Below are 27789 nucleotides of genomic sequence, written 5' to 3' on the forward strand. Positions count from 1 at the left end.
GCTTTGTAAAAAAAAAAAAAAAAAACTTTTTTCCCCAACAGAAAAATATTTCAGAGATATGGTAGCACAATGGTAAACACACTTTCCACTTGTCATTTTGAAACTGACAGAATTTTTAGCTAGCAAACATATTTCCAGTTTCAATACTTCAATAATGAAGACATGTTAGTTGATTCCAAGACCAAAAATGTGCTGTTCTCTGTTCTCCAACTTTTGCAAAGCGAGCAGGAGTGATCGGGAGAAGCAATTAAAGACTGCAAAATTCTTGAACTATATGGACAGATAATATAGGCCTACTCTTCTAATACGCCACAGCTACATACAGACCCATATAAATCGCAAAAACAGACCGCGATTCAGGCAATACTTTGCTCGCAAGCTGTATTTTTTACACGGTTCTAATATTTTCTCTATATTCAGAATTACTAATAAAGGTGTTTTGACGTCAATATTAAAGAAGACGTCCACCTGAGAACTTCCAGAACCACAGAAGTATCTTGCAAGACTGACAACACAAAATGATGCGCATCATCCTGGGAATAATTCCTTAGCCACCTGAAGTTTCTTGTGAATTAGCTACACTACCCTGCTTGGCTAGAAAACTATGTACCATCAAAATAGCAAGCTTCTCCGAAAAATTCCTTAGCAGTGTACAAAACTGCATGTAATGCAATACATGATGACAACCTGTTATTATGTCTCGTAAATACTGGATCAGAAATGCATGTCTCTTTTTACTACAAACAGCGATCTTGGTTGACACTTCAAACTGATGAGAGGAACAAGATACTTATATTCTTGGTGTTGCGTGTAAAATATGAGACTGATGACGATTTTATGCAGCCCTCTTTTAAAGTGACATATTGCTGTTGAACATACAGCTAACGATGGTTAGGCAAGAACTAACCTAACAAACCAAGTAGGACGTAATCAAAACACAAAAGCGAAACAGACATCTAGCAAGCTATCTTTACTGGTCAACTACGATGAAGTTCATCACACAAACGTCGATGTCTTGATGGCCACACAGCACCGATATGAGTTCGCTACCTAGGACAAACTACGTTAATAATATTATCTATAGATATTGCTACCTCGCCCTCACTCTGCCCTACTATCTTTGCAGCTAAAAACGAAATCTAGTAACCTCAATACGCCTAGCTACCTAGTGGAAATTTGGAGCCAGGTCGTTTACGGCAGATCGCGAGCTAGCTGGCTAACGTTAGCTCATTGCTACATCTATTTCCTTATCAACAACAGTGAAGAGCATGCTCTGAATCGGCCCCTTTGTTTATATTCTGCAGCCAATTTCTCAATGTATATCTATCACTGTGTACTTGCAGCTGCAACAGATTAGCATGCTAGCTAGCTTATAGATGTGCTAATGTTAGCTAGCCAGCTATAGGTTATGTTTCGCCCTCTCTGTCGCTGTCTCTGCAGCGGTTCTGCTCGGCAGTATGACTGAGGAGAGGTTAGTTAGCTTGCTATCAATTCTTCATAGCCTATCCTGGCATTTTCGACCACCACCACCAGAATCTAAGCTGTTGTATGGTTCTGACACAGCACCACCGCCTCGCTGCCACCCAGACCCTCAAAAAGACATCTGTGGCGAATCCCAGATCGAAGCTGCTATTCTTACCTGCTCGTCGAATCTATTAATTACGGCCTGAACCCATTCCACGGGTTTGTGCGCCGCCATGGCCGGCCGGATGGAAGCCGCGATGGGCTACTTGCAATCCCAACAAGGATAGTGCCTTTTTTCGTATTTTCAACCCGTTAATTCTATGAAACCGCTGTCGGGACTGGGCGGTGGGGGTTGGCTATTTTTTTTTCTTTTTAGCAGACACTACCATGCCGCCATGACACTACCGGAAGTTTGAATCCTCCTTTCCAGTGAAGCCGTAATGAAGTACCGAAGCTGCTCTTAGGGGTGGCTTACTGCGCTTGCGTTGCTGGGATCTGTGCGGTGTGTGGAAAAGAGAAGAGCAGAGGGAGGGATTCTGTGAGTGGCTGGGCTATCGCCTTGTCGTTTCATTAATGAAAGGAAAAGACAGTAGATCAGTGATGTCATTTTGCACTGAGATGCTACGAATTTACAGCTAGGAGAAAAACATATGGAAGAAGCTGTACCGTGCTCTCTGAAAATTGTATTGACGGATGCAACAGATTCTTGGTTTTTTACGCATGCAGTCATGCAGCGGATGATGACAGATACAGCACCTGTATAGCGTTGCAATGATACGACTGTCTTGATTTAGCATTATGCAGTGCTCTGTGCTGGTATTTCCACTATTATGTAACATATTTTGCCTCGAATGTCCCCAAAATAACAATAATAATAATTGTGACATATGAATTAAATTAGATTAAGGGTAGTAGTTTGGCAAGGATCATGTCAAAAACCACCAATACCTCTTTTATTTTGTTATTTTTATTTAGTAGAGATGGGAAATGGGAGACCTTCAGCAAGACCAATATTATGAATGCAAGGACTCGTGTTTGTGAATGTGTTTGGCTGTAGGAAGGGGTGGGGGGGGGGGTTGGATTGGTGTGTGAGAATGTGTGGTTGAATGTGTATGTGTGTGAAAAAGGGAGGGGGGGGTTCCTTAACAGCCAATGCCAAGAAACCGTGCTGTCCAAGTGTTATGTAATAGGCAATGTAGTTTCAAGACCCCAGAAAAAATGGGTATAGATCTACGTTAGAATAGGCCATAACCTAGGTCTTAACCTTGATCTTTTTTTTTTTTTTTTTACCTGTGAGCTTTTTAATGATTACTCAGGCACCAAAACACATGCGGACACATGAATGCATTGCCATATCCCTGATATTTAAACGTGAAAAAAAAACATTTGTGGTTATAGCAAAATCATAGTTATTGTGTATTTTTCTATCAGCTTTAATGATGTGTGAATACAATATGTTGTTTTCCAATTCCCCTGACATTCTTTCTTTCTGCATGACCATGCTGATGTGCCGTGATGTTAATTCACATATTTAACCATAGATCTTGGCTTGGAGATTACTCCGAGACAAAAAAAGCTTGAGATGAAACTCGCAGTGCCTGTGCCGCCATGCTTTTGCTCACACCACTCCTGTTGTTCTGAATTCCTTGTCCAATTAAGCTCAGTTAAATTAATTTAAGGTTTTCCGTATGGGCAACTGAGGAGAGTTTTGTCAATACGATGTTGGGCTTGTTAATATTAGAGAAATGGTAACAGGCTAAGTCATGGGGAATTAAGTCTTCATGAACACAATGATGGATGTAAATGTCCTGCAACGTTAATCACCCATCCATATGAGCCAATCAAAAGATTGCGCCTTCTGCAGTAAAGCGCTATTACTGGTTCAAAACAGTGAGTCACTGACAACACACAAAAGCTACCACCCATTTGATTGTTTGTGAATTGTCTCATCACAGGTAGAAAAAGGGCCCAAAAGGCCATTGGAAAATCAGGAGAAACAAATAAGGCTGAAAAAGGGTAGAGAAAAGGAAAGAAACCAATCAAGCTGACCTTCATAAGTAATGTAGCATCCTTTAGAATTGTTTTGGAAGAAAAAAATACAAACAAATTTGCTTGCATTAGATCAAATCTTTTCTCTACCATAAACCCAGGGGGATTGAAACGAGAACATAGCCAACAGTAAATGAGTGACTGTTAAATTTATTTTAAATATATTAAATTTTATAGATTTATGCTGTAGATATGAAAGTTATAATAAGACTTCTATCTTGATTGATGTAGGAACCCTGTCTTTCACCACTTTAATCTTCTCGCAAGTTTGACTACGTCTTTGCTTGGCAATAAAGTGGTTTATTGATGTTCGGAAAAACCTCTACTGGCAAGCGTAATGCCTTTCAGCAATTTTAGTTTTCTCTGTGATCTGGCAGATATTTATACGTGGCTGGTCTCGGGAATGTTTTGCAAAATATCCTCAATGGCAACAGCATCAAAAGCGACAAAAGCACTTCCATTCATAAGGCAGTGTCCAAGAAGTGTGCGTTTTCCCTCTCGCGAGTCTTTTCTTCTCTCGCGAGTCTCAGCAGTCGCGAGTCATTCAAGATTGCTGGGCGCTACGCCTCCTTCGACTCGGAATTGCCGAAACAATTCTGAAGCAATGCCGCTCCCGGTGGAGGTAGGCGCATATCGCACTTCCATTGATAATAATTTTCTTCGGAAAGGCAGCCAGCGCAGAGCTCTTTCACAGCATTGGGGTTCGACGAAAATGTGAATGGTGGGGAAATGTCATTATGAATGGAAAAAGACGCCTGCCAAAATAAGCGCATCCCGTGTAGACCCTACTACCTTTTAGAAACGAGGGCCCGCTTCTGGCTTCAATAATGTAACACATCTGCTTTTGAGCACTCGCTATCAGGTAGGCAATTCTGACTTGAGTTGTACCCACCCGCATAATTCTGAAATGGGTGGTCCATCTTGGGGTGAGCTGGGTGTAATAAAACGAGCTATAATTCTCACACATTCTCACAGATGGTAAACGTTACTTTGCCAATTCCGTTACGTTTCTGAATAGAAACATAATTGTTCAGTGCAACAAGGGGTAGGGGATACATTTAATTTGGTTATAGAACAGTCGACAAAATGTAAATCTGCTGCTGTATCTCATTCTCTAATTCCCAAATGAAAATGCAGTTGCACAGTAAAATGTACAGTGTTAATTTAACCCTGACGGTACGCAGGCTATGAGTCCAATAGGGACCCTCCTCTGTAAAACTTTATACTGTGTGTAAGGCACCACACACGTGTGCACAGGCACAGACAAACAAACTATAGGCTAATAGTCTATGTCTAAAATCAACGGGGGCTGATTATCTGGAAATACACTGCGGGTTTTGTTTCTGCTCCAGTTTTATGGTTCCCCATGCGATTTACCTTTTCAAAGTAGAAGTACAGTCCAATGACTAGATTGAGGGAAAGGAAGTAGCCTAAAGGCTGCGAAGAGGACCAAGAGAAACCCAACGAGACACAGTTGTAGAACGTTTTAACGTATGCAGGAAGAACAACAATACTGAACAAAAATAAATTAGGGATAATCCACGAAGAGGTGGTCTGCTATCGGAAAATAATGTCCAACGCGGAGGCGAAGAATCCCCGAAGCGATGAGGAGGTCATTATTTTCCCATAATAGACTAACTGGGAGTGGATTATTCCTTACTTATTACACGGCTTATTACCTCACGAAAGAAATCGATTTTATTATTTAAAATAAACTGAAATTAATATGAAACAATATGGCAAGTTAACGGTGGAGTGACGTCTTTCTGTCGCCAGGTGTTGCGAATTAGCAAATTTTAAAATTAACCGTGCTTCTTTCTGCGGAGCTCTATGAATGGCGTTCTAAATGAAAGCGGTCTGTTACCCACAGCAGCGGTCAGTATTCAGAAACATTTGACCATAGAATGTCTGATGTGGCCAAGCAGAATCGACCATTCAACAAAGCCGTGTAATACATATGAACTTGTAATATATAATTCATTTTTAATAAAAATGATTATGTGATTGTTTTGGTTCTTATGGAAATATGTATAGGAGTGGTTCCCAACCTCGGTCCTGGGGACCTCCAGAGTGTACTGGTTTTTTTCACATTATGTCAGATATAGCTATGCAAGCTATGAAGAATGAAAATCCCACGTTCACATTGTGCTTATTGTGCCATGTTGCGAACAATTACATAAAAAGAGGCAACAAAATTATTTACAGATTAGATCATCTTGGTGGTTCAATAGGCTCATAATTAGGTTGTTGAACATATGTTCAAAAAGTTAATTCAACTTTTTCCTTAAATGTATTAAAACAATGCAGGTTTGGCTCATCATCATTTGCTTTGCCTTTGAATTTTTCATTATATACCAAATGGTTAGTTCTAATGGCCATTCGTTCAGTTATAAGGAGCCTATTCATTCACCTCTGCCTTTAATCTGATCAGCCGTAACTGTATGTAGTTGCTGGCAATACAGCACAATAAGCACAACAATCGACAACATATTACTTACTGAAAAGCATCCAATAATAATAGATCCATTGCTGTTGGTCATCAGGGAAGAGAAAGATACTCATTGTGTTGCCTGCAGATGTGTGTTGGTGCTTTGCCAATACATTGTCTCATTTTGTGCACAATCATGCCTGCAGGCCCAAAAAACCTACTTGTCCATGGTATCTGATCAGTATCAGGCCGTGATTCTGTTTTGAAATTTTTTTTTCTCTTGGAATAAAGTGGCACATGCCTTAAACACAGAACGACCAATGTAACACATTTTTTCTCACAAAGGTTGAAATATGTTGCCATTTTTGGCTGGACCGCAACAGCGGGGCCAGCCCTGCAAACGCGAATGTCTGTGACAGAGTGACTGTGAGTGAGTGACTGAGTGGTGAAGTTACACCATTGGTCGGCCGAGTTATGAAGTCACACCATTGGTCGGCCGGATAAAGTGTGTTAGGTCCAGCCATATACTAGGTTTTGACCTGGTCTTGTTTACTATTGACTGCTTTCTTGATTATGATAAAATACAACCTGTGAATTGCTGCCGTGATTTTGACAGCGACTAGCATTAGCGTATGTTGTATGAAGGCCGCTATCCTATCTGAAGACTACGACATCAAGGAACAAAAAAAAAACAGGATTCGACTTTTGCGTGCATTGATACCCCAATATTGCTGAAATGATCAGATGCAGTGGTCCAGTTCGCTAGAAATCTTGGATCAGAAGTGCACTCTGGTTATTTGACATCCTAATAATTGTGGAATCAGTGAAGTTATATGTGGACAAGCTTGGTGGTTATTACAACGTAGAAGACAGGTCATTCCATGTTGTGCAATGCTATAGAAGGAAAATGTCTAAGATAATTCTCCTTTGGATAAACGAAACATGCATGTTTCCTGATGTGCACAACCACTGTCAAGAATAAGTCTTTTTGGCTGGACCGCAACAGCGGGGCCAGCCCTACAAACACGAATGTCTGTGACTGAGTGAGTGACTGAGTGAGTGATGAAGTTACACCATTGGTTGGCCGGATCACGTGTGCTAGGTCCAGCCATACACTAGGTTTTGACCTGGTCTTGTTAATCCTGTAGTTCCCTCTAAGTGTTTTTACCTCTTTTCGACCCCCCCAAAAGAGGTAAGAACAACAGGTCGGGGGGGTTGAAACATTTATATAACCTTCTTACATGTAATCGTAAATATTACAATATATTTCCCATCAGTGGCGTTTTACCTCTTTTGGGGAGGGGGGTCCAAGTCTTAATTAGGGGGGTCAGACCCCCCAATCCCCCCGTTATTCGAACCCTGTGCACAACCACTGTCAAGAATTAGTCTTTTAAATCCTGTAGTTCCCTCGAAGTGCAGAGTTACCACCCAAGAAAGACCAGGCCCAGCCGATCTCATGACTGAAGCTTTGTTTTATTGTCATTCAAGGATGAAAACAAAAGCTGTGTTTACAGAATAGTAGCCACATGCAATACAAAAATATGAATCCTTACATGACATTAAAAAACATGTATTGACCCATTCTAAAAAAATGTACAATTTATGTTTAATAGTACTTGGAAAAAAATATAAAGGTCTGTACATCTGTAATAGGGCAGCAGTACCTATTTAAAAATGTTATGACATAGTATAATATAAAATGTTTGTACAAATATTAAAAGGTTCATGTTAGCTGTACATTAAATAAAACCATATTTATATATATTTATATATTTTATAGCACTGATAGTTTTTTTTTCGATAAAACACCTCAATTACTGCAGTCTTTCACAGAATTAACCTCTAAATTCACCCACACTCATACACATGACCACAAGCACACTCACAAAACATAAGCACGCAAAACACATACGCACACGAGCGCAAAAAGAGGTAAGAGTACAACTGTCAACACCATCGTGTAAAGTGGCTGTCATTTTTTTTCTTTTTTCTTTTTTTTTTTTTTGTTGCTTGATGCAAGAGACTTTTATTTTGAAGAGCTAAACACTTATCTAACGCACGCACGCACACCCAAGCTAACTGGACAGTCTAATTTACATACCACATCAAGCCAAGAATCCTCGTTCCTCGTGTCCAGGCTCTTTGCGTTTGACTTTCGACACCAGAGGGAACCGAACACGCCAGCTCAGACAGGATTTCAGGAAAGAAAGAGGACAAAAAAGAGTGTCCCAATCCCAGCGAAGCACGGAAAACAGTGTTCAGAAAATGAATGGTCTGGATCTCCCGTGCCAACCTGAGCTATAGCAGGAGTCGGGAAATCTTCTAACCGTGTTTTTACCGAGACTGAGTCGCTCTGACAGCGCGTCGACCCCGCCCGAGCGGGAAGTGACACCGCGTCTCCCTGGTCGGCGCGTTACCCGCTTCCTTTCGAGTCCTGCTGAACGGGAGGGGGACACCTCCCGTTTGGAGTGCGGAACCAGAAGCATTTCGAAAGCCGTGGAAACGGAGCTCAGACACGAGCTTTCTTTTCAGCGCGGTAATAAGAAGGCAATGTGCAACACTGCGGCTCAGCCGTTACCTGTACGCCAGTCCTCAGACCGAAAAAAAAGAGAACAAAAAACGCACATACCGAAAAGAACGAAGCACAAAACGTTCACCGGCTGGGAGCATCATTTGAGAAGCTGAAGCTTTGCATATTAACACTGCAAGGGGAAGCGTGAGAGATTTGGGGAGAGGCTGGCAGAGGTGGGGGTCCTGGGGATGATGGGGAACAGTCCTGGTTCCAGTCCTCCCCCATTCCCAGCTCCTGGCTCCCAGCTTAGGGGCCGCAGCCTCCGGAGCAGAAAGAGGCCACGGTCAAAACATGTCCATTTCAGCATGAGTACCGCAAGAAAAAGAGAGAAGACCCCCCCCTCCCCAAAAAGGAAGCGACAGGGGCTTTGCCATCTATTATAATTCCTTTTCTCCTCTTAACATACATATACACGCCCGCCATACCCCATTCCACAGAGAAATCGAGAGAAAAGAGGGCAGATGGTGGAAGATCGGGCTGCAGATTAGTGGAAGCGGTATCTGTGCTGGGTGGAGCTGTGGCAAACGATTTTTTTTGTTGTTGTTTTTTTTAAGGAATTAAGGGTTTTTGGGGAGCATGCAAGGCAGACCCAGGCGCTACTGGCTTTGCTCTGCCTATGTGTCTTGTGCCAGCAGCTACAACCTACAACAGGAAGAAAGAGAGAAGAAGACACAGACAAAGAGGGAAAAGAGAGAACAGAAGGAGAGGCAGAGGTTAGACGTGTTAGTGAAGGTGCAAGAGCAGGCTGGCAGTGACAGGAACTGAGGCGGAGAAGCAGAGCAGGCAGAGGCTAATTCAGAAAGAGTACCAGCATTAGCAAAGAGTGTCTCTCTCTCTCTCTTTCTCTCTCACTCGCTCCCTCTCTCTCTCTCTCTCTCAAACACACACACATATACACACTCACACTCACTCACTCACACTCACACACACAGGAAAACTGGCATAGATTATTAAAAATACATTCAGTTCAGGTCAACAAAAAAAAATCACCCAGATTCATTTCAATTAATCCCCAAAAATGTACGTAAACCCTCCTGTGACCTTGCATTCTGGGACCTTTACGATGTCCGTCTGAGCACGCTGCAGCTTTTTCAGTACTACTGCAACCCTGGCTTGCCACTTGCTTTGTTAAAACCATACAGGGGCAGTGCTTAAAAGTCCTCATTTGATAATGAAGGCACAGAAGTGCCTGAACCCCCCCTGAAAAGAGTGGCCCTGCAGGCAGTCACATGACCAGCAGGGAGAGCGGAAATGGAGGAGTGGAGGTTAGGGTTAGGGTGGGAGAAGAGGCTGATGGGCTGTATTTGCATGAAGGAGGGAAGATGAGGGGACTGGGAGGAAGGGAAGAGGGAGCAGAGTGAGAGTTTGGAGTGGAGAGATGAGCAGCGGTGCAGAGGTGGGGTTCCAGGAGGGACAGGATCACACAGGTCCCTCTGTCCCAGCACAGAACAGCACCCAGGCAGGGGAACAGAGAGGCAGGTCAGAGGAAAGGAGCTGGCTGCATCACAGCCAGTGTCAAATCACAGCGAAGGGTAAGTGGTTTGAAGGAGGAAGTGAAAAGGAACTAGGTATCAAGTCATCCCTGTTCTTTAAAAGAAAATTCACAGCAATCCAATGTTAAATGCTACAGTGTTTAAAGAAATGGGTCATTGCACTGTAGGAACTAGTGTAAAAAAAAAAGCTCAATGTTTGAAAGACAGTTTCACAGCAATCGTACGTTAAATGCTACAGTGCTAACTGATAAAATAAGAAACAAAACACAAATTAGGCTCTTTCTCAGCAATGTGTTTCCTCTTGCCTTTGCAGTAGAAAGTGCTGGCCAGGTCCTTAATGTGCTCCTGACAGAGTATGAATGTGTCACAGCCTAGAGAGCCGAACAAACCCTCCTAAAAAGTTAATTTAGTGTTAAGCAGTTTCTTTGTGTGTGTGTGTGTGTGTGAGTGTGTGTGCGTGTGTGCGTGAGTGTGTGAGTGTGTGTGTGTGTGCGTGTGCCGTTATGGGTGCACCGCTTGCACGGGGAGTAGTCTTTTAGTGCAGTCTCATCTGCTGTCTCAGCACCCTCCACCAGCACTGTGTCCCAGAGTGACTCCCACAGAGTGGCCACCCGGTAGAGGGCAGACTATCACCCTGTCCACCTCTACCCCTTTCCTCTGGCGTCAGCCCCTGTGGAAGTGGTCCTAGGATGGGCATGGGGGGGGGGGGATGTGGGATGGTTGGAATGGCAGGATGCATCAGGGGGTCATGGGGTCAGGGGTCAAAGCCAGGCAGGAAGTCCAGCGTGCCCCCATCCTAGGATACGTACTCGGCAGACTTCCAGAAGTGGCCGGGGTGGGAGAGCCTGCGGTTGAGCTTGGGCAGTTTCTCCAGCATGTCGGCCAGCTGGGTGAAGGTGGGCCTCTCGCGCAGGTCATACGCCCAGCAGGCAGAGAGGATCTCCTGCAGGAGAGACAAGGAGGCCCGGCCCAAGATTACCGAAATGTGTGCAGGTACACCAGAACGCACACCTAAAACTGGGAACCATTCATCCTCATTCACAGACTTGCATCTTACAGGTATTTGATGTGGTTTTCAAAAAGAGTAACAAAAATGCTCAAAAATGTATTTTATTTAGCACTTTGTTTTTGTTTTTTTTTTGTACTTTTCCATATATATATATTTAAAAAATGAGCCAGCAACAGACGCCTGAGTTTTCCAGGTATGGTTATTTCAAATGTCATGCTACGGTTCTGGTATTTTAACACGTACCATCACTGCTCAGAGCTGAACAGCAGGCACTCAAATCATTACACGGTCGACGCTTGACAACGCTTGACCCCGGTCACGTTAACCTCAGGCCTCTCCACTCACCGTGACCTCCTTGCCAAGGCTGATCTCTGCCAGCACCTTCTTTATGCCCTCTCCGCTGCCCACCTGCCAGATGGTGGCCTCCACGGGCTGGTTCGTAATTGGCCAATCCCGGGCCTGGAGCTCGTACCAGATAGTGCTGTGGGGGGGGGGGGGGGGGTGGACAAAAGCCAAGTAATGCATCTAAGAGCTCTGATCCACTCATCTTCTCCGAGACTAACCAAACACATCCACCCACACAGCAGCACTCGAAGCCTGAACGGTGAATGAACAACTGACTATGGGGCGACATAGCTCAGGAGGTAAGACCGATTGTCTGGCAGTCGGAGGGTTGCCGGTTCAAACCCCACCCTGGGCGTGTCGAAGTGTCCTTGAGCAAGACACCCAACCCCTAACTGCTCTGGCGAATGAGAGGCATCAATTATAAAGCGCTTTGGATAAAAGCGCTATATAAATGCAGTCCATTTACCATTCCATTTACTTCTGTGGGTTCATTTAAGCTAAGCTAACAGCGGCCAATGAAAGACGTAGCCCAGCTGAGCTCCACCGAGGGAGATCTGAGCGTGACCGCGCGCGGCGTTCCCTCACCCGAAGGCGTAGACGTCGGCGGCGTTGGAGAAGGGGAGGCGGTCGTCGTTCCCCGGGCGCATCTTTCGCACGATCTCGGGCGCCAGGTAGCAGATCCAGCCGTGAGGGAGCTTCAGCTCGTTCTCCCTCCTGTGGGAACAGGGACATAACCACACCCCCCGCTGCTGAGCAAGCCACGCCTCCGCACCTCACTGCAACCAGTCCCGGGAGCGTATCTATGTTCCCAGGGTCCTACGTTCCCCAGTTCAATATTCTGTTAACACACATTAACCCTCCTATTTGTGTTTTTGAGTCAAATTTGACCCGTTTCAGCTGGGGAACATAGGACCCCTGGGAGAGCACATATGTAGAGCTGGGGAACATAGGACCCTGGGAACATAGGACCCTTTGTCATGTTCCCATTATGTGTCATTTAAATCCGGGGAACATAGGACCCTGGGAACATAGGAATGACCCCACCAGTCTCAGGCAGGAGAAGGAGCTCACCTCACGTTGCTCTTATGAACTATTTTTAATGGAGTTTTAAGCATTCCTAGAGTGTTACAACATGAAGGTTGGGTGAGAGTACACACTACATACAGCGGTCTGAGATGTCCAAAGCAATTTTTAAAACAATGGCAGTCTCAGACCAGCCCTTCCGGATCGTTCTCTCAGAAGAACTCACGCCTGGCAGTGAAAGAATCTCCCGTGCGAGCTGTGGCCCTTACGGCAGAGACGGACGGGCAGAGCGCAGGATCCTCACCTTCCTTCCTGAACCACGCCCGAGATCCCAAAGAGCCCGAAATCCGTGATGACCACCTTGTTTGTGTCGTGAAACACGTTCTTGGACTTCAGATCCTTGTGCACGATACCCTTTGCGTGTAGATAGCCCATTCCCTAAGGTGGAGGGGGGGAGAACACTCAGTGTGGTGGTGGTGGTCTGGCATGATGACATCATCACAGCAATGCATTTGAAAAAAGCAAACACACTGCAGCCTCACCTTTACGATTTCCTGAGCGATTTGCCTAGTCTTGTTGATGTCCAGCATGTTCTTGGTGTCTCTCACAACTGAGTACAGTGTCCGTCCTTTACAGAAGCTGAAAGAAATTAAGGATGTAAATGCGCATAAAATGATGAACAACCACAATATACAACATCCAAAGATTCTGTGTAGCAAGAACAACAAGGGTTACAAAGTCATGGATAACAACTACGGACACCATGCCTATAAATGGCAATGTTGGCCACAAATTATATTGAAATGTCAGAAAATGGTGGAAATAATTATGGCTCCTGCAATAAAAATTACTAATTTAATTTTTGTTTATACAGTGAAAAGTTTTAAAGTATGAAGTACGATGATGTTTAAAAAAAAAAAAAACATTTAGCAGCTGGTTTCCTGCAGAAAGAAAATGTAAAAATCTTCTGTTGAAAGCTGATGTTTGTCAAGGAAGTGATGAAGGGGGGTGTGAAAAATGAGCCTAGATGACAGTAATAGATGTAAAACAAGATATGCGAGTAACTCAGTGGGGACATGGTGAGGCAGCAGTCAGAGGTGGTTTCTAAGTCTGTTTGAAGGATGAGTACATAGTGTTGGCTCAGAGGGATAAGGGGATGGCATTCCAAGTCTTTGCGCATGTATGAAGAAGGATCTGTGGCCACAGTAAATGTGATAACGTGGAACAGGATTCTGAAAATTTGAGGTGGAGCATCTGATTCACTGGGGTGTTTGGGTAGGGCACTGCAGATGTTTGACTGAAGATGAAAACGCTCTAAGGTCCTTTTACACATCAAACAAAATCCGATGAATCAAACAGCCGGGAAACGGTCAGGGTTAATCAGCCGGTCGAAGAATCAGAGCTCCGCCCCCTCACCTGGTGATGATGGCCAGGTGCGGCGGCGCCATGCAGGCCCCCATGAAGAGCACCACGTTCTCGTGCCGCGTCTGCCGGTAGTTCATCACCTCCTTCTTGAAGAGCTTCAGGTGGTCCTGGTTGTTGCCGTCGATCTCCAGCAGCCGGATGGCCACCTCGCCGTGCCAGCGGCCCTTGTGCACCTTGCCCCAGCGGCCCTTCCCGATCAGCTCGCCCAGGTCCAGCTGCTCGAACGGGATGTCCCACTCCTGCAGGTACACGCTGGTCTGGCTGGCCTTGCGCGAGATGGGGCCCCTCCAGTGGGTGCCCCGCGAGCTCGGCAGGTCGTCCAGCTCGTCCGCGTCGCCCTCCGCCTCCGACCCCCCTTTCCCGTCCGCCTCCGCCTCCCCATCCTCCTCCTCTTCCTCCTCTTCCGCCGCTTCTTCATCCTCCTCTGCTTCCTCCTCTTCGTCTACTTCCTATGGGGAAATGGACACACACGGAATCCTTGTCACTTCCAACTCATTTTTTAAACGAAAATGTAACTTTAGAAATGCTAGTGTTCTAGATACTACAGCAACTGAAAGAAAGATATTTTTAGCTTAATTAAACAGCACAATTGCTTTCAGCTGCGCTTAATATAATGGTAGTGCTTTCTCTTTTACTAAATTAGCACATTAGCATGAATACTTAGAGATGACAGTAAGTGTGTTGTCAGGACACTTGAGTAATGGCTGCTGAAAATGGGGCTTTGCGATCATATGTAAACATTGAATTAAAAAACAATTATTTCAAACAGTAATAGTAATTTGTAACATTATCATGTCGTGGCTGAAATTAAAAAAAATAATTTAATGCTACCTTTGTGAATAAAAGTATCAATTTCTTTCAAAAACATAAAAATTTCTCAGCGATTCCAAAAATTATGAATGGTAGTGTATATGCGTACATACAGTATGAGGAATAATAATTTAGGAATTAAGAGTTGGAGCTGTGTTACATTTCCACACAGCAGCTCAGATGCAGCCACACACCACACCACGCTCACTCCCAGCATGCGTCTCCTGAAGTCTGCTGGGAACGTACCTCTACGTTCTCCTCCCCTGCCAGGTGTGACTTGGGGTCGTGCGCCGACTGCTCGTTCTCACTGAGAGGAGAGAGAGGACAGGAATTACAGGCCGTAGAATTCTCCATAGAACATCCACAAGAGTGATCGTGTGGTCTGGGGACCCCACACACTGCAAAGCTGTACCACAGAACGATTAGACGGTACGATAGCAAACAGCCATACGTATGACACTTTCTTCTCAGAGCTGGTTGGATTAGGGTGTAGATCAGGGATACCCAAATCTGGCCCTCAAAGGTGAGTAGTGTTCCTGGTTTATGTTTCCTGCCCAATAGTCAATCCGATTCATCAGTGCCACTGATCGGCCAGAGATTTACCTCACCTGGTGTCCCCGGTATAAATCAGTCCTGATTAGAGAGGAGGAATGAAAAGCGGCAGCACTACGGATTTGAGTATTCCTGGAGTAGACTTACGCGGTGTCCTGGAGAGCTTCTGAGTGCAGGGAGGCAGAGCCAGGTACATCTGTGTGAGAATTAAAAAAAAAAAAAAACAGAAAGAAATGCAGAGTGAGAGACATCCTGGCTGCAGAGAGGCCTTCCTCTGCCGAGCTGGAACTGCATATTTCTGCGTAGGTGTAGTCCCTTGCCGCAGCTCGGGCAAGACTCCCAGTTTACTGGCAAATGTAACCATAAGGTTGCAGCTCCGTGTTTTACCCACCAGAGGGCAGACATGTACCATGCAGACTTAACTCAGCATGCGACACACCGAAACAAAAAAGCCTCTGTGAAGACTGGTGAAGCCTCGCACGAATACACAAATATGCTCTCTGACCGTCTACCAACAAAACACAAATTTGCAGACTCAACAGATCACCTGACAACAATCAAGGCCATGGCTCGAGAGAGAGAGCCGGCAGGCCGTAAACACAAGCGGGGTTACGTGGAAGGCAGACGTGGGAATCGCAACAGCTATGGGGCTATCGCCATGTTAACTCACCGGGGAAGATAAACTGCTGTCTATGCTGAAAGTAGCAGGCAGCTTATGAACAGAAAGGGAAGAAGAGAAAAACCCCCCCCACAAGCACAGAGGAGAGAGAGAGACACTGGGTTAGAGCAGCAGTTTCATCTCTACGTCTGCCCCTGCAATCCACTCCACTTCAACTCGGCAACACTTCACTCCACTCCAAGCTCCATTCAGCTCCACTCCACTCCGAGCTTCATTCAGCTCCACTCCACTCCAGCGCATTCAATGGGAAGGCAATTTTAAAAGGCAGACCGTGTGTGTTTTGTACGTGCACAAAAAACGCCTTTGACCCCCGCGGTACTCACCTGGGAAGTGAAAGCGGCTGTCGCGGGGTCCTTTGGGGGAGGGGTTGGGTGGCGGTGTGGCGCTGGGGGGGTTACTCTGCTGGAAGGGGGCGGGTGAGGAGGGGGTGGAGGAGGTGGTGGAGGAAGGGTTGCTGCTGGAGTCCAGCTGGTTCAGCACCGGCGGGTGTTCCTGCAGAACGGAACCGCGGACACGACCGACAAGTCAGAGACGCGCGACGCAAGTCGCCCAGGCCGGAACGCGGAGCGACTGCGACCCGCAGAGCTGGGAAACAAACCGCCTCTCGATGACAGAGGCGGGGGCGGGGCGTTCACTGGCCAAGAGCAACACGGTCACCGCAAGCTCAAAATACGAACGGCCTCTTCCCACACCTCTACCCCCCAGCAGGTCGCAGTGTCTCTTGAAAGCGAGATGCTACATCTCAAGGGGCTATCCTTTCAATAAATTCAAATTCGATGTCTCCAGGCAGGCTGTTATTCCCGGGCTGCGTTAGCCTCACCTTTTTGGTTATCGCCTTCGGTAACGTGCCGAACTGCGGCGCCTCGGCCGGACGGTCCACGGGGTTATTGATGTCCGACGGCACGGACTCCGTCCTCCGGATCTTTGCCACTGGGGACACGACACGAGAGGAGAGGCGTGAGCAGACGTATGGGGCTCCAGTTACGCACAACGACACTACGAGCACTGAGGAGCAGCGTGGCTTACTTGGGATAAATGATATTCTGCAGGAAGGGGCTTCTTTTGTACATTTGTTATGGCACTTTAGCCTGGAGAGACAAAACCAGCCGTTAATAGACAGGAGGCGGCTCAGAGACGCAGCACCTCAATACCGTTTGAGAAAATCCTTCCCCCCCTCACCTGCAGTGTTTGCATTTCACCCCAAACATCATGTTCTTCTGACACACTTGACATGTCTGTGAGAGCCAGGATTTGGTAGAAAACCTTTGGTAGAAAGGAAGTCAAAAGAAATATCTGTTGGCCACTTTCTTTCAGAATGAATTTGAATCCTCCGAAAAAAAAGGCAGAAAGGTAATGAAAAGTTGTGAGAGAATCTGAGAGAAGCTCCTTCCCGGGCTGAGAGAGGTAAGCGGCTGTCTGTGGCTCACCTGTGTGTGACAGCGATGCCGATGTCCCTCCTCACTGCCTGGGGGGAGCCTCGATGCACTCCCATATTATCTACACACAGATACAGGTAGAAAGACAATGTCTGACATGTCTGAGAGCTCAGACATGATGAAATGTTTGAACCAGAGAGCCTTTTAAAAGATTCAACAAAGCACAGTAAATATTAAAATATTTCACTTTGAATTTGCCCACAAACCCCATATTTTGGTCATTATTCAACTTCAGAACATATTATGAAGAAGGTGTGTGGCAAAACAGTGGAACTATGGAGTTCCCGTGCCAACATTGCACAGATGTGTCTGAAAATGACCTTTTTAGGTGATATAAAAGTTGAACAGCATCGTTTCTACATTCAATAATACATCTTCCAATGCAGTTACTCCAGCTAGCAGCTAGCATGACTGGATGATGGGCTGAAAGTGTTAATGTTTGAAAGAATGCAAAGATGTCAGTGAGCGCTGCTATTCAACCACCCTCCCTCCCCCAGATACCGCTTTGGGTAGAGAAGGGGCTGGGCAGGAGTTCTGGCTTGTTTTTTGCTTTGATGAAGTCATAGAACTTTCCCGCAGTGTGTTGGTGAGGGCCGTCTGTCATTCCACAACACTGACATCAACATTCCTTCTGATCCAGATCATCAGTGTGTGTGCATCAGCAGTACAGTACCTCTACTGCAGGCAGTATCGCCCTTTATCTACAGTGCCCTACTGTCCTACTTCTACCTAGAAAGCCCTGCTGTAGATTACACCTGTCCCTCTACCTACTGTAGACTACTGCACCACTACCTCAACACCAACTGCAGAGATTACACCTGCACCCAGGCGCACTGTACTCTTCCTACACCTTTAGTTAAAGAGGCCTACTGACTGTAGACTGTATCTGTCCTCCTTCCCAGTAACCTAGATCACCATGTACGGTACACAGACTCATAGTTACAGAATGACTGAGTCATTATCCATGTATTTGTGAAACAGGCACCTTTGTGTGCAACTATTGTGAAAGCAAAGGGGAATTCCAGCTAGACCTTTAACCATGTAAACAGTGGGGATTCACATATACGCAGAATACGGAAGGGTCAGAGAGAAAAAAGATAGAGAAAGAGAGAGAGAGATAAAGAGAGAGATGGTGAAAATGGTTTGTGGTTCAGCTCAGCAGCAGGGAATTCTGGGTTAGAGAGAACTCACTCTTGAGGCCGGTGTGGTCCTCTAGAAGCGTGGGGGTGCCGGGCAGGGTGTAGGGGGCAGTGGAGGGAGTTTGGGCCGTCCCGGGGGTGCGGGCAGAGAGCAGGGGGGACCGTGTCGACGAGTCCTCGCACCCGTTGCCGCTGCCGTTGATGTGCACGTTGAGGAAGAGCTTGTTCTTCTTCGCACACCTGCAGGGGACAGAGGCGGGGGCTCAGTACCACCCCACACTCGCTCTCACATTCGCCGCTGGTGCGTCCCACTGACCCACCATAAATATGCTTCACTGCATTACAGTTTCGAATTCAGACATTTTGTAGATGCTGGGTAACCAAAGCCCCTTACAGGAAGTCCATTTAACATGGTTCCACCCCGACAGCTAGATATAAGTAAAGCCACAGTACAATCAGTGACATTGCAAAGACGCAGTGTGTCAAAAGGCCCGCAAAACAAAGCCACTTCTTCCCGAAATGCAGAAGTGTAACACGGAAATATCATGAGCTGTAAAAAAAAAACAAAAAAAACTTACGTTTATTTGCTAGAGATAGAGATCGCTAGAAAGCGATAGCTTTTTCTAAGTTCCAGAGAAATCTTCATGTGTAAATACAAATGTGTGCAGGGCACTGATGTCACACCCTCCCCCTATCCTAATGGCCGACAGAAGGTGAAGAAATTCAAAATGGACAGGATATTTGGTTTAAAAAAACCCGAAATAAACCACTGCCCCTCCTTTCGCTCACTGTGTCCTGGACACTTAACCCGCGCTACAGTGTGGCTTCAGAGGCACCTGTGATCGCCACCGTAAAAATAACAGGGGGCGATGAGGCGATGACAGGCATGCATCCTGTTAACGCTTCCGTCTCTCTGGGAGGTCGCCGCGGGCGATACGGATTGCGTCTTTCCAGGGCGAAACTTTTTCCCGGAACGCGGAGAACCTCCAGCAGGTGAGCAGGGACCTGTCCTCACTTGTGAAACAGCACGCCTCCCCGTTTCACAACGGCACCTAAGCTGCGGAAGAATCCGGAAGGATTATCCGCAAGGTGACGGGACACAGAGGGCCCGGCGGGCGGGCAGGAGGGACGCGTGCGCGGCCTAGTCACGGGCCTGATTCTGGGGCACGCGCAATGACCTCACACGGCGGCAACCAACCGCCGTGCCGTCGGTACAGCCGTCCGCACCGTCGCGCAGAGCACAGGAAGTGGGATTCTGGGAGGCCGGGGCCAGCACGGCACAGTGGAAACCTACTTGTTGAGGGGCGGCTCCTCGATTCTATTGCCCAGCTGTGACTCATGGCTCTTGCTGCGTGTGAGGGTGATGTTGGGAAGGAGGTGCAGCACTTTCCTGGAAGGCGGGGGCGGCGTGCAGGGGGGCTTCAGCCGGTGCCGCCTCTTGGAGGGCGGGGTGGCGGGGGGCGTGGCCACGTGACCGTGGACGCGGCCGGGCCTCGGGGAGGGGGGGAAGGGGTCCGAGAGCCCGTCGCCGTGGACGCAGGGCCCGGGGCCGTCGGAGGAGGAGGAGGAGGAGGAGGGCACGACCGACGTGGACACGGAGCGCAGGTGAGCGGAGGAGGTGGGGGCGGGGGGCGCGCCGTGGGGGCGGGCCAAGGGGGAGGGGCTGTGGGAGCGCAGGGTCCCCCCGGGGCAGGACAGCTGGTCGGCGGGGGCCAGCGTGCCGCTGTCTCGTCGGGCGGCCTCCGTGATCCAGGGCACCCCTTCCTCCTTCAGCTCCCCTCCTGCGGGACAGACACAAGCGTGACTCACAAAGCTCCGCCCCCATCCCGTTCTGGACTCACGACATCCAGAGAGCACGCTCATTTGTCTCATGGGATCAATCAACTGTAAAACGTTTCTGAGAGTCTGATGCCTGCTACACACCTCACCTCCCCCCATTAGGACCCCTCCCCCCCCTGTAGTTCTGACCATGGCCCACCTGATTCAGTGGCGCTCTTCAGACAGGAGAGGGCGGCGGTGAGCCGGGAGCACTCCTCCGAGCTGGAGCCCAGCCTTTTCATGGTCTCTCGCACCTGAGAGCCAGACATCTGCAGCAGAGCATCCAGGGACAGCTTCACCGGCACTGCCTGCACAAGGACAAAGCAAGGCCTGGGGTGAGACGCGCACACACACGCACACACACACACACGCACACACACACAGGCATGAACAGACGTGCAAAGGACTGCACGGATTCAACACGTGCCCAAACACACTGACACACTATCCCTCTGGCACTCAGACTCAGGGAGAATAACCTGCAATCAACAAAGTCATTTCAACCGAGATTGGGGGGGGTAGGAGTATTGTGCAATGGTTCTCTCAAATTGGGCCCAGCTTTTTGTGGCTGTCGTACCACAGGGTAAATAAATAAATGACACCATTTAGGCCTCTGCTGTCTGAGCAGGTCTAGGTCATAGGGTGAGAGAGTGCACGCTGTAAAGCACACTGTGGCAAATCTTTGTAAAAATGCTCCACACAAATACATTCGATTTGATTTGCATCTTTTTCCTCAACCTGAACAGACACAACAGACCCACAACAGGGTGGATCTGCGCCTCCTCCACAGGGCTCTGGAATTTCTCCAGAAAAGGACAATTCCATAGAACAAGACAAGAGGGGTCGTCCAACCCAACGGAGGGGTCATCCAAAAGTCACACACGCGCACAAAGCCCAATTCACGAAACGTACCCTCCGCCCTCAGCCGGACGCGCCTGATTTGATTAGCCGCATGAGCTGCAGCAGTGTGCGTGTCCTCGCGGCAGAAGATAAAATCACGTTCGCTCAATTTCAGCCACGATTCCTCCGGTTCTGTGCGCCGGACACTGGACCTCTTCCAGGCCCCCCCGCTTTTTGTTCAGACGCCGCCAGAGAGCGTGGGAGGCTTTTTCTCAGAACCGAGATGTACTCAAAATCGAAGGTGTCAACCAAATGCGGAGCAGGTTTCGGTCACGCACGGTGCCGTGTGAAATTTTGCGCGCCCGTCAGAACTCACTGTGCTGGGGAAATGTTTTAAAAAAAAAAAAAGAAAAAAAAAAAAAAAAAACCCTAGCTTTGGATTCCGGTGTAAAATGCTCGCCGTGTGTCTGTCAGGTAGGTGCTACACGGCGGCTGTGGACGAGGGAGATTCCACACTTCACCGTACAGTGCACTGAGAGCCTGACAATGAAAGGCCCTATACAAAAGCCATTCACGATTGTTATCATAGTTACGTTGCATTATATACAGTGCATTTGTGCTCAGTTTTTGTTCAGACTCCAAAGTGTGTAATACCAAGTCACCTTATTTAGTCTGAGGAATGCAGAACTGGATGAACATTTGAGGTCCCAGCTTTCGTCAGGGTTCACCTCCAGGGGGTCCCACAGTAAAGACCCTCTCACCAGCACACCACACCACCTACAGTATCTCCTTCCACTATCACACCACCTACAGTATCTCCTTCCACTACCACACCACCTACAGTATCTCCTTCCACTATCACACCACCTACAGTATCTCCTTCCACTATCACACCACCTACAGTGTCTCCTTCCACTACCACACCACCTACAGTATCTCCTTCCACTACCACACCACCTACAGTGTCTCCTTCCACTACCACACCACCTACAGTGTCTCCTTCCACTACCACACCACCTACAGTATCTCCTTCCACTACCACACCACCTACAGTGTCTCCTTCCACACACCACCTAAGATCTCCTCACTACACACACCTCAGTGTCTCCTCCACACACCCACCTACGTACTCCTCACACACCACCTACAATGTCTCCTTCCACTACCACACCACCTACAGTATCTCCTTCCACTACCACACCACCTACAGTGTCTCCTTCCACTACCACAAGGGCTGCATGAGAACGGCTCAAAAATAGCATGCTGCCAGCTCTCCCAAAGCAATGAATACTCAGTTATGCTACTAGCTCTCCTAAAGCAATGAATACTCAGTTATGCTAATAGGTCTCCCAAAGCAAACACTCCCTCAAGAATGAATACTCAGCTATGACAGCGCAGTAATCATCAGCAGAGCCTGACCTGACCCATATGACGAGACTCACACCAGCAAAAACAGGAGACAACGGAAACAAACAATAAGTCACCAACCTTGAAATCTGAAGCAAGAGTACTCTCTCTCTTTCGGTCTGTTGTCTCTTTCACTCTCCTCTCTCTCTCTCTCTCTCTCTCTCTCTCCTCACAATAGCAGTCTAACTAGTTTACCTAGTTACTGTGCACAGACCAACAGTAATTACAACCATTTACGACCAAAAGTGAGCTAAAAAAAAGAAAAAACCAAACAAACAAAAAAACCGGTGACAGTCTTCTCCCCCTGGCCCATCCCCCCTCCCTCCCTCAGGAGCCTTCCCATCAGAAGGAAGCAAGGAGCAGCTCGGAACAATGCGTCTTCAGAAAGGCTGAAAATAGACTGCTTAGGTTTATCATTAAGAGAGGTCGATGTGGCCGCGCGTGTGTCGCTGGGCTACGCTTCCTGGAGCGGCAGGAAGACTTGCAGGCTCTGCCAGGCCATTGGCTGGAGCGGGCTGAAGGAGGGGGAGGGGGAGGGGGGGAATGGAAGTGGGAGGGGACGCGCATTCCATCTCCCTCGGCCCTGTGGAGGCATTCCAGGCTTGCTCACCTCCCCGCCGTCTACCCCAGGGTCTCCTCCTGGTGCCAAGAGGCCCCTGTCTCCTACGAGACTGCCACTGCTCCCAATACACTGCGCCGGCTCCACGCTACTGCACAGCCTGCTAATTCATTAATCTACATTTAACGGGCTCAGCGCTCTTATTCTGACTATTCAGCGTCCCGATCGATGTGTCATTGCTCGACTTACTCACTCTAGTTTCTTTGCTCTACATCATGAACTATGCACTTTGTATCTGATAAGACGTCGCTAAATGCCTATAATGTAATGTAATGTAATGATCCATTTACACGCATAACATTATTTTTTTACCATACATACCATACTGTGAATGCAGTTATACAGTTAGACTGTTGACTGAAGCAATTCAGGTCAGCTATCGTGCTCAAGGGCACAACAGCAGAGTGGCAGTAGAACACACAGCCTTGGAGCTGTAAGCCCGGGCCCCTAACCGCTACACCGCACTGCCATATTCAGGCGGAAGGGGTCGTCCAGCGGTTCAGGTGTGTGTGGCGCCTGGGTCCCGGACTTGGCCCAGAAGCTCTTTTTTGTGGAGAGGTGGCAGGGACGGGACCTGTCACTCTAAGGACCCTTGCAAAAAATAAAATGGGTAAAAATGCGACCTAACGAGCCTGTGCAGGTCCAGCCTACACTCGAGAGCTCACCTCTGCGCCGTGAAGCCGCTTAAGCTGAAAGTCAAACTAGCTGTTTACCCAGACAACAGTGGTTTATTCATGCAACTATAAAAGCGCCTGCCGAATAAATGCGATGTTCCAGGCCCCCCCTGGCTTCCTGCCTGGCTCACAGGAGGGAGTGGAGTTCCGGAGGCGGCCCGTGGAAAAATCCCGCGGGGACACGAGGGCCATCCCGCTTCACCGGGCCTGACGGACAGACGGACGGACGAGCGGAGCCTGCAGTTTCCACGCAGCGGGGCAGGGGGTCCAGACCAGGGGGTACGCCGACTCGAAACCCGGTCTGCCCGCCAATCCAAAATGGTAGCTGGGCTGGTCTTGCTCTTGCTTGGCCTATCCTCTACAGCAGCACCCCGGTGTGCCCTCAGACAAGGCCAGGCGTGCCATGTGAAAAGTTCTTTTACAAAAAATTTAAAGGTCAAGTGAATTTTAAAAACTGAAGTGAACTAAATTCCAGTCACAAAAGCCCACAAAAGTGTTGACACATCACATCATGGTCAATACGTCGCTCACTTTTGAGAACAGTGCGTCGTGAGATTCTGTAAATTTTGAAGTTGTGCTGGGGAAGTAAAAAGGTTGGGAAACGCTGCTCTACAGCATCTACAGGCCAGAGTCTAGATTTGACTACGTTTAAAGGTTTCATCATTATTACGTAATTTGCTGGTGTTAAGACCTGCACACTTCATATTTTTGACATTTTCATTCTCCGTGCATCTGCAAGAATATTTTAAAAAAGTGGAACCCACATCTTTTTTTTTTTTTTACCACTCTAGATGTTTCCCACGGCCATGCAAAGAACCACATCTTTCCCACCACCACCAAGCCAAGCAGCCTTTTCTTACACCTCGGTTACGACCCGCCTCTGGACACCGGTCTTTACACCCATGGGCTTTTTTGGAGGAGGGCCAGGGGAACCCACCTGTTCCTGAGGAGAACAGGCAGGAGAGAGACAGAAAGCTCGGGGTCTCCACGCTGTCAGCACGGCAACACGACGTCGCCTTTTTCTCATGAAGACGCACGCCTTCTTACTTTTTATACTTCCTGTTTCTTTAACACATGACCTTTGGTTTAGACCACTGTAAACGAAGTGGTGTGAGACCAGTTCTTATGCGGGCAGACAGGGCATAGGGGGTTTGGAGCTGTGGTGATACTACTACCTCACAGATGGAATAAACACTATCAAGAAGGCGTTCAAAATACGTATTCGTATTGCACTGAAACTGCGCTAGTCAGTGTTGAAGGGGCACAGCCACCATAAGGACAGCATAAAGAGATTACCTAAAGCTGGCCCCAACTGGCCCTTAAGGCTGCAGGGATGGGCAGTAACATTCCTTCACGTACCAAAAAAAAAAACCTTCAAGCTTTCGAAAGCAGCACTCAATTTCCCTGTACCAGCATTCACCAAAGAGACCGGTTTCGTCCATGAATGCGGTACGCAGGCACGGGCAGAGAGCAGAGCACCAGTAGGCCAGAGAGCACGTGCAGCGCTGCTGAGACGCATTCTACGACCTGCTGAGACTCGACCCAACAAGCAGGTGCACATTAAGCGCAGTTGTTTTTTTTGCAGTTAGCGTCGTTGACGTTTCATTCGGTAAATGCAATGATCGTAGCCACAAATCCGGCATAGAATAAGCAAACAACACACGATAAGCACGTGTACGTGCACTGCGCCGTCGTCAGGTACACCTGCGGGACAGAGAGCGCCTCCTCCATAAGCTGAGGAAGAGGACAGCCAAGCTAAGTCAAATTACAGTCTGGATGAATATCCACATCCCTAAATCAAGCATTAAATACCCTAAAGATGTGGCTGCTCAGATCAATTAAGTCCGACAGCTGATCCAGTTAGGTACTTAAGGGCTTGTCTGATTGGATGGAACAGAAACTGAAGATCACCGCGGAGCTTAGTTCCCAGAATTCCCCGCTGTTATCGCTCACCGGCGCACCTGCTACCGAATGCTAAACTGCAAACGCACATTAAATACGTTCACCAGGTCCTGAACTTTCGCTGGCGGCGAATCACAGGAAGTGGTTTTGAAATATGAAACCCGAGCTGTTGTCCTCCGCTTTACACGTGGAATTATGCCGACAGGGTTGCGGCAGGGTTGAGTGAGTAAGCCCAGACAGGTGTCACACAGAGAGAGAGAGAGAGAGAGAGAGAGAGAGAGACTGCTGACTCTGCACTTAAACCCTGGAACGGTCTCAAAATTCCCGCCCTCCGTCCCCAAAGCCACAGCAGCACGTCCCACACCGAGCTGCTCCCTGACCTGGACCGCAACGGGACAGAGCGTGACGAGCTAATATGCGCATGCGAGACAGTCAGAGACTGGAGTGTAAAAACACATATATTAATTAACAAACACACACACACACACACGTGTGCAAACAAGCCTTCAGAGCCTCGTTCATGCAGACTGAATACAGCTTGCGGGGAAGAGCAGGTGTGTGTGTGTGTGTGTGTGTGTGTGTGTTTGTGTGCGGAAGGGGCGGCGACAGAACCAGGCCAGCCCAGGACCATCCGCGTTAATGGTTAACGCATACCGATACCTGCAGGAGTAGCGTCTAGTCATGCCCCGACTGGCAGTTTGCATTAACATTATATAGCCTGAAGGGGCGAGGTGAACGGATGACTACAACGGAGAGACTGAGAGAGAGAGAGAAAGAGAGAGAGAGAGAGAGAGGGAGAGAGAAAGGAATTCCACACAAACAGCTGCACCCGCCCGAGAGCCCTCTTTGCCACTCGCTCCCATTACAGAGAGCGATCAAAGCCCCTCGTGTAAAACAAACAAGCGAACGGAGAAGTCTGGCAGGCAGCCACGCTGCCTTGTGGGATTAGACATGTCCGCCCGTCCGCGGGGGGTGTATTTCTGCACACAGCAGTGAGAACTGGCCAGTGTCACACACACACACACACACACGCTAACTGTAAACAGCTGTGCCAGCGCAATTGTTAAAATGGGGTTTGCCCTCCCCCGAGGGGAAGGGGGGGGGGGGGGAAATTGCCACAACACCGCTCTCCCGCACATGAAATCCTCGCAGTGCGTCTAAAACCTAGCCTGAAACAGCTTAACAGCTTTAACAAGTGCACACTTTGAGTTCCGCACACAGTCAGTGGCAAAAGGAGTATTCCTCATAGAAGGTACTCCGGCAGGAAATGAGAAAACATGGAAAAATACATTTCTGGAAAAAAAGCCAAGCCAATAGCAGCAGGAATTTTTTAAATATAAATAATAATGAAAACCGTATATTTTGTGTACGTACCATCGGGAAATCGCAGGTTGGCAAGCTCTGTGGGACGCTCTGTTTTATCCCAGTCACAGAACTCCAGTGCTCCTTATTTCCCAGCCTGAGCCGCAGTGTGAGAACGTTCTCCCAAAACCAGCCTCACTCCGTCCCGCCCCTCCCACCCTCCGCTAGCTCCCTCCCCCTTTCCTACCTTCCCTCCCACCGAGCAAGTTTTAACAGCTGAGGGAGGCGCACGGTCCCGACCTCCTCCTGGCTAAGGACCGGGGGGGGGGGGGGGGGGGGAGGCAAGGGAGCCGGGCTCCTCCCCTGAATCCCCCCCCCACCCCGTCACGATCCTCCCTCTCTCTGAGGAAAACATCAGAGGCCACGGGCATCGGCCCTCAGTCCCTCCTGAATCCCTCACCGCAGTCCCGCAGACAAACGGAGCTGCTGAGGGTGTGTAATTAAATCAAACGAACTTACGGGCAGGGCCAAACCCTCTTTAAGGGTAATTACAATCACCGCCGCCAAGCGGTGTTTCGGCTCTCTTGGGTCTCTTTTTTATTTTCTTTAATCACACCGCAGCCCGTAGAAAACTTCCACACTCCAGAAGCCACGTGATATTCTTCCAGGGAAAAAAAAAAAACAATACCACGCCTAACTGGTGTTGCGGGTGTTGATGTGACATCAGCAGCGAGGCCCGGCAGCTCCCATGTGATTGACAGGCTGAGAGGTTCCACGTGGCTCTGATGCCATCGTGTGTTTCC

The 27789-nt window shown here is 48.1% G+C and overlaps 2 protein-coding genes and 1 long non-coding RNA gene across 7 annotated transcripts in view; 1 reads left to right on the forward strand and 2 right to left on the reverse strand.

Moving 5' to 3' along the window:
* LOC135262521 (neurofibromin-like) overlaps nucleotides 1–1922 on the reverse strand; it is a 126982-nt gene extending 125060 nt beyond the window's left edge. Inside the window, 1 exon segment of the mRNA XM_064349535.1 lies at nucleotides 1640–1922. Coding sequence (XP_064205605.1) covers nucleotides 1640–1699 — 60 coding nt within the window. The 5' untranslated portion in view covers nucleotides 1700–1922.
* LOC135262786 (uncharacterized) overlaps nucleotides 1–27789 on the forward strand; it is a 656092-nt gene that overhangs the window by 598485 nt on the left and 29818 nt on the right. The gene's annotated exons all lie outside the window — the stretch shown is intronic.
* LOC135262779 (kinase suppressor of Ras 1-like) overlaps nucleotides 8777–27789 on the reverse strand; it is a 51443-nt gene continuing 32430 nt past the window's right edge. The window contains exons 3-20 of one of the 5 annotated variants that reach the window (XM_064349995.1): nucleotides 20403–20550; nucleotides 19719–20205; nucleotides 18477–18664; nucleotides 17277–17346; nucleotides 17029–17112; nucleotides 16876–16937; nucleotides 16670–16779; nucleotides 16173–16341; nucleotides 15841–15882; nucleotides 15318–15366; nucleotides 14865–14925; nucleotides 13800–14257; nucleotides 12926–13022; nucleotides 12688–12821; nucleotides 11946–12074; nucleotides 11361–11496; nucleotides 10816–10949; nucleotides 8777–9155 (exon numbers count right to left, since the gene is read on the reverse strand). In XM_064349995.1, the coding sequence (XP_064206065.1) occupies nucleotides 9149–9155; nucleotides 10816–10949; nucleotides 11361–11496; nucleotides 11946–12074; nucleotides 12688–12821; nucleotides 12926–13022; nucleotides 13800–14257; nucleotides 14865–14925; nucleotides 15318–15366; nucleotides 15841–15882; nucleotides 16173–16341; nucleotides 16670–16779; nucleotides 16876–16937; nucleotides 17029–17112; nucleotides 17277–17346; nucleotides 18477–18664; nucleotides 19719–20205; nucleotides 20403–20550 (2565 nt within the window). In that variant the 3' untranslated portion in view covers nucleotides 8777–9148. Of the gene's footprint in view, nucleotides 9156–9809; nucleotides 10950–11360; nucleotides 11497–11945; nucleotides 12075–12687; nucleotides 12822–12925; nucleotides 13023–13799; nucleotides 14258–14864; nucleotides 14926–15317; nucleotides 15367–15840; nucleotides 15883–16172; nucleotides 16342–16669; nucleotides 16780–16875; nucleotides 16938–17028; nucleotides 17113–17276; nucleotides 17347–18476; nucleotides 18665–19718; nucleotides 20206–20402; nucleotides 20551–22570; nucleotides 22745–27058; nucleotides 27174–27789 lie in introns of those variants that run through there. The other 4 variants (XM_064349997.1, XM_064349998.1, XM_064349994.1 and 1 more) reach the window with 4 other exon arrangements.

Source organism: Anguilla rostrata, chromosome 9, assembly GCF_018555375.3.
Source record: "Anguilla rostrata isolate EN2019 chromosome 9, ASM1855537v3, whole genome shotgun sequence".
NCBI lineage: Eukaryota > Metazoa > Chordata > Actinopteri > Anguilliformes > Anguillidae > Anguilla > Anguilla rostrata.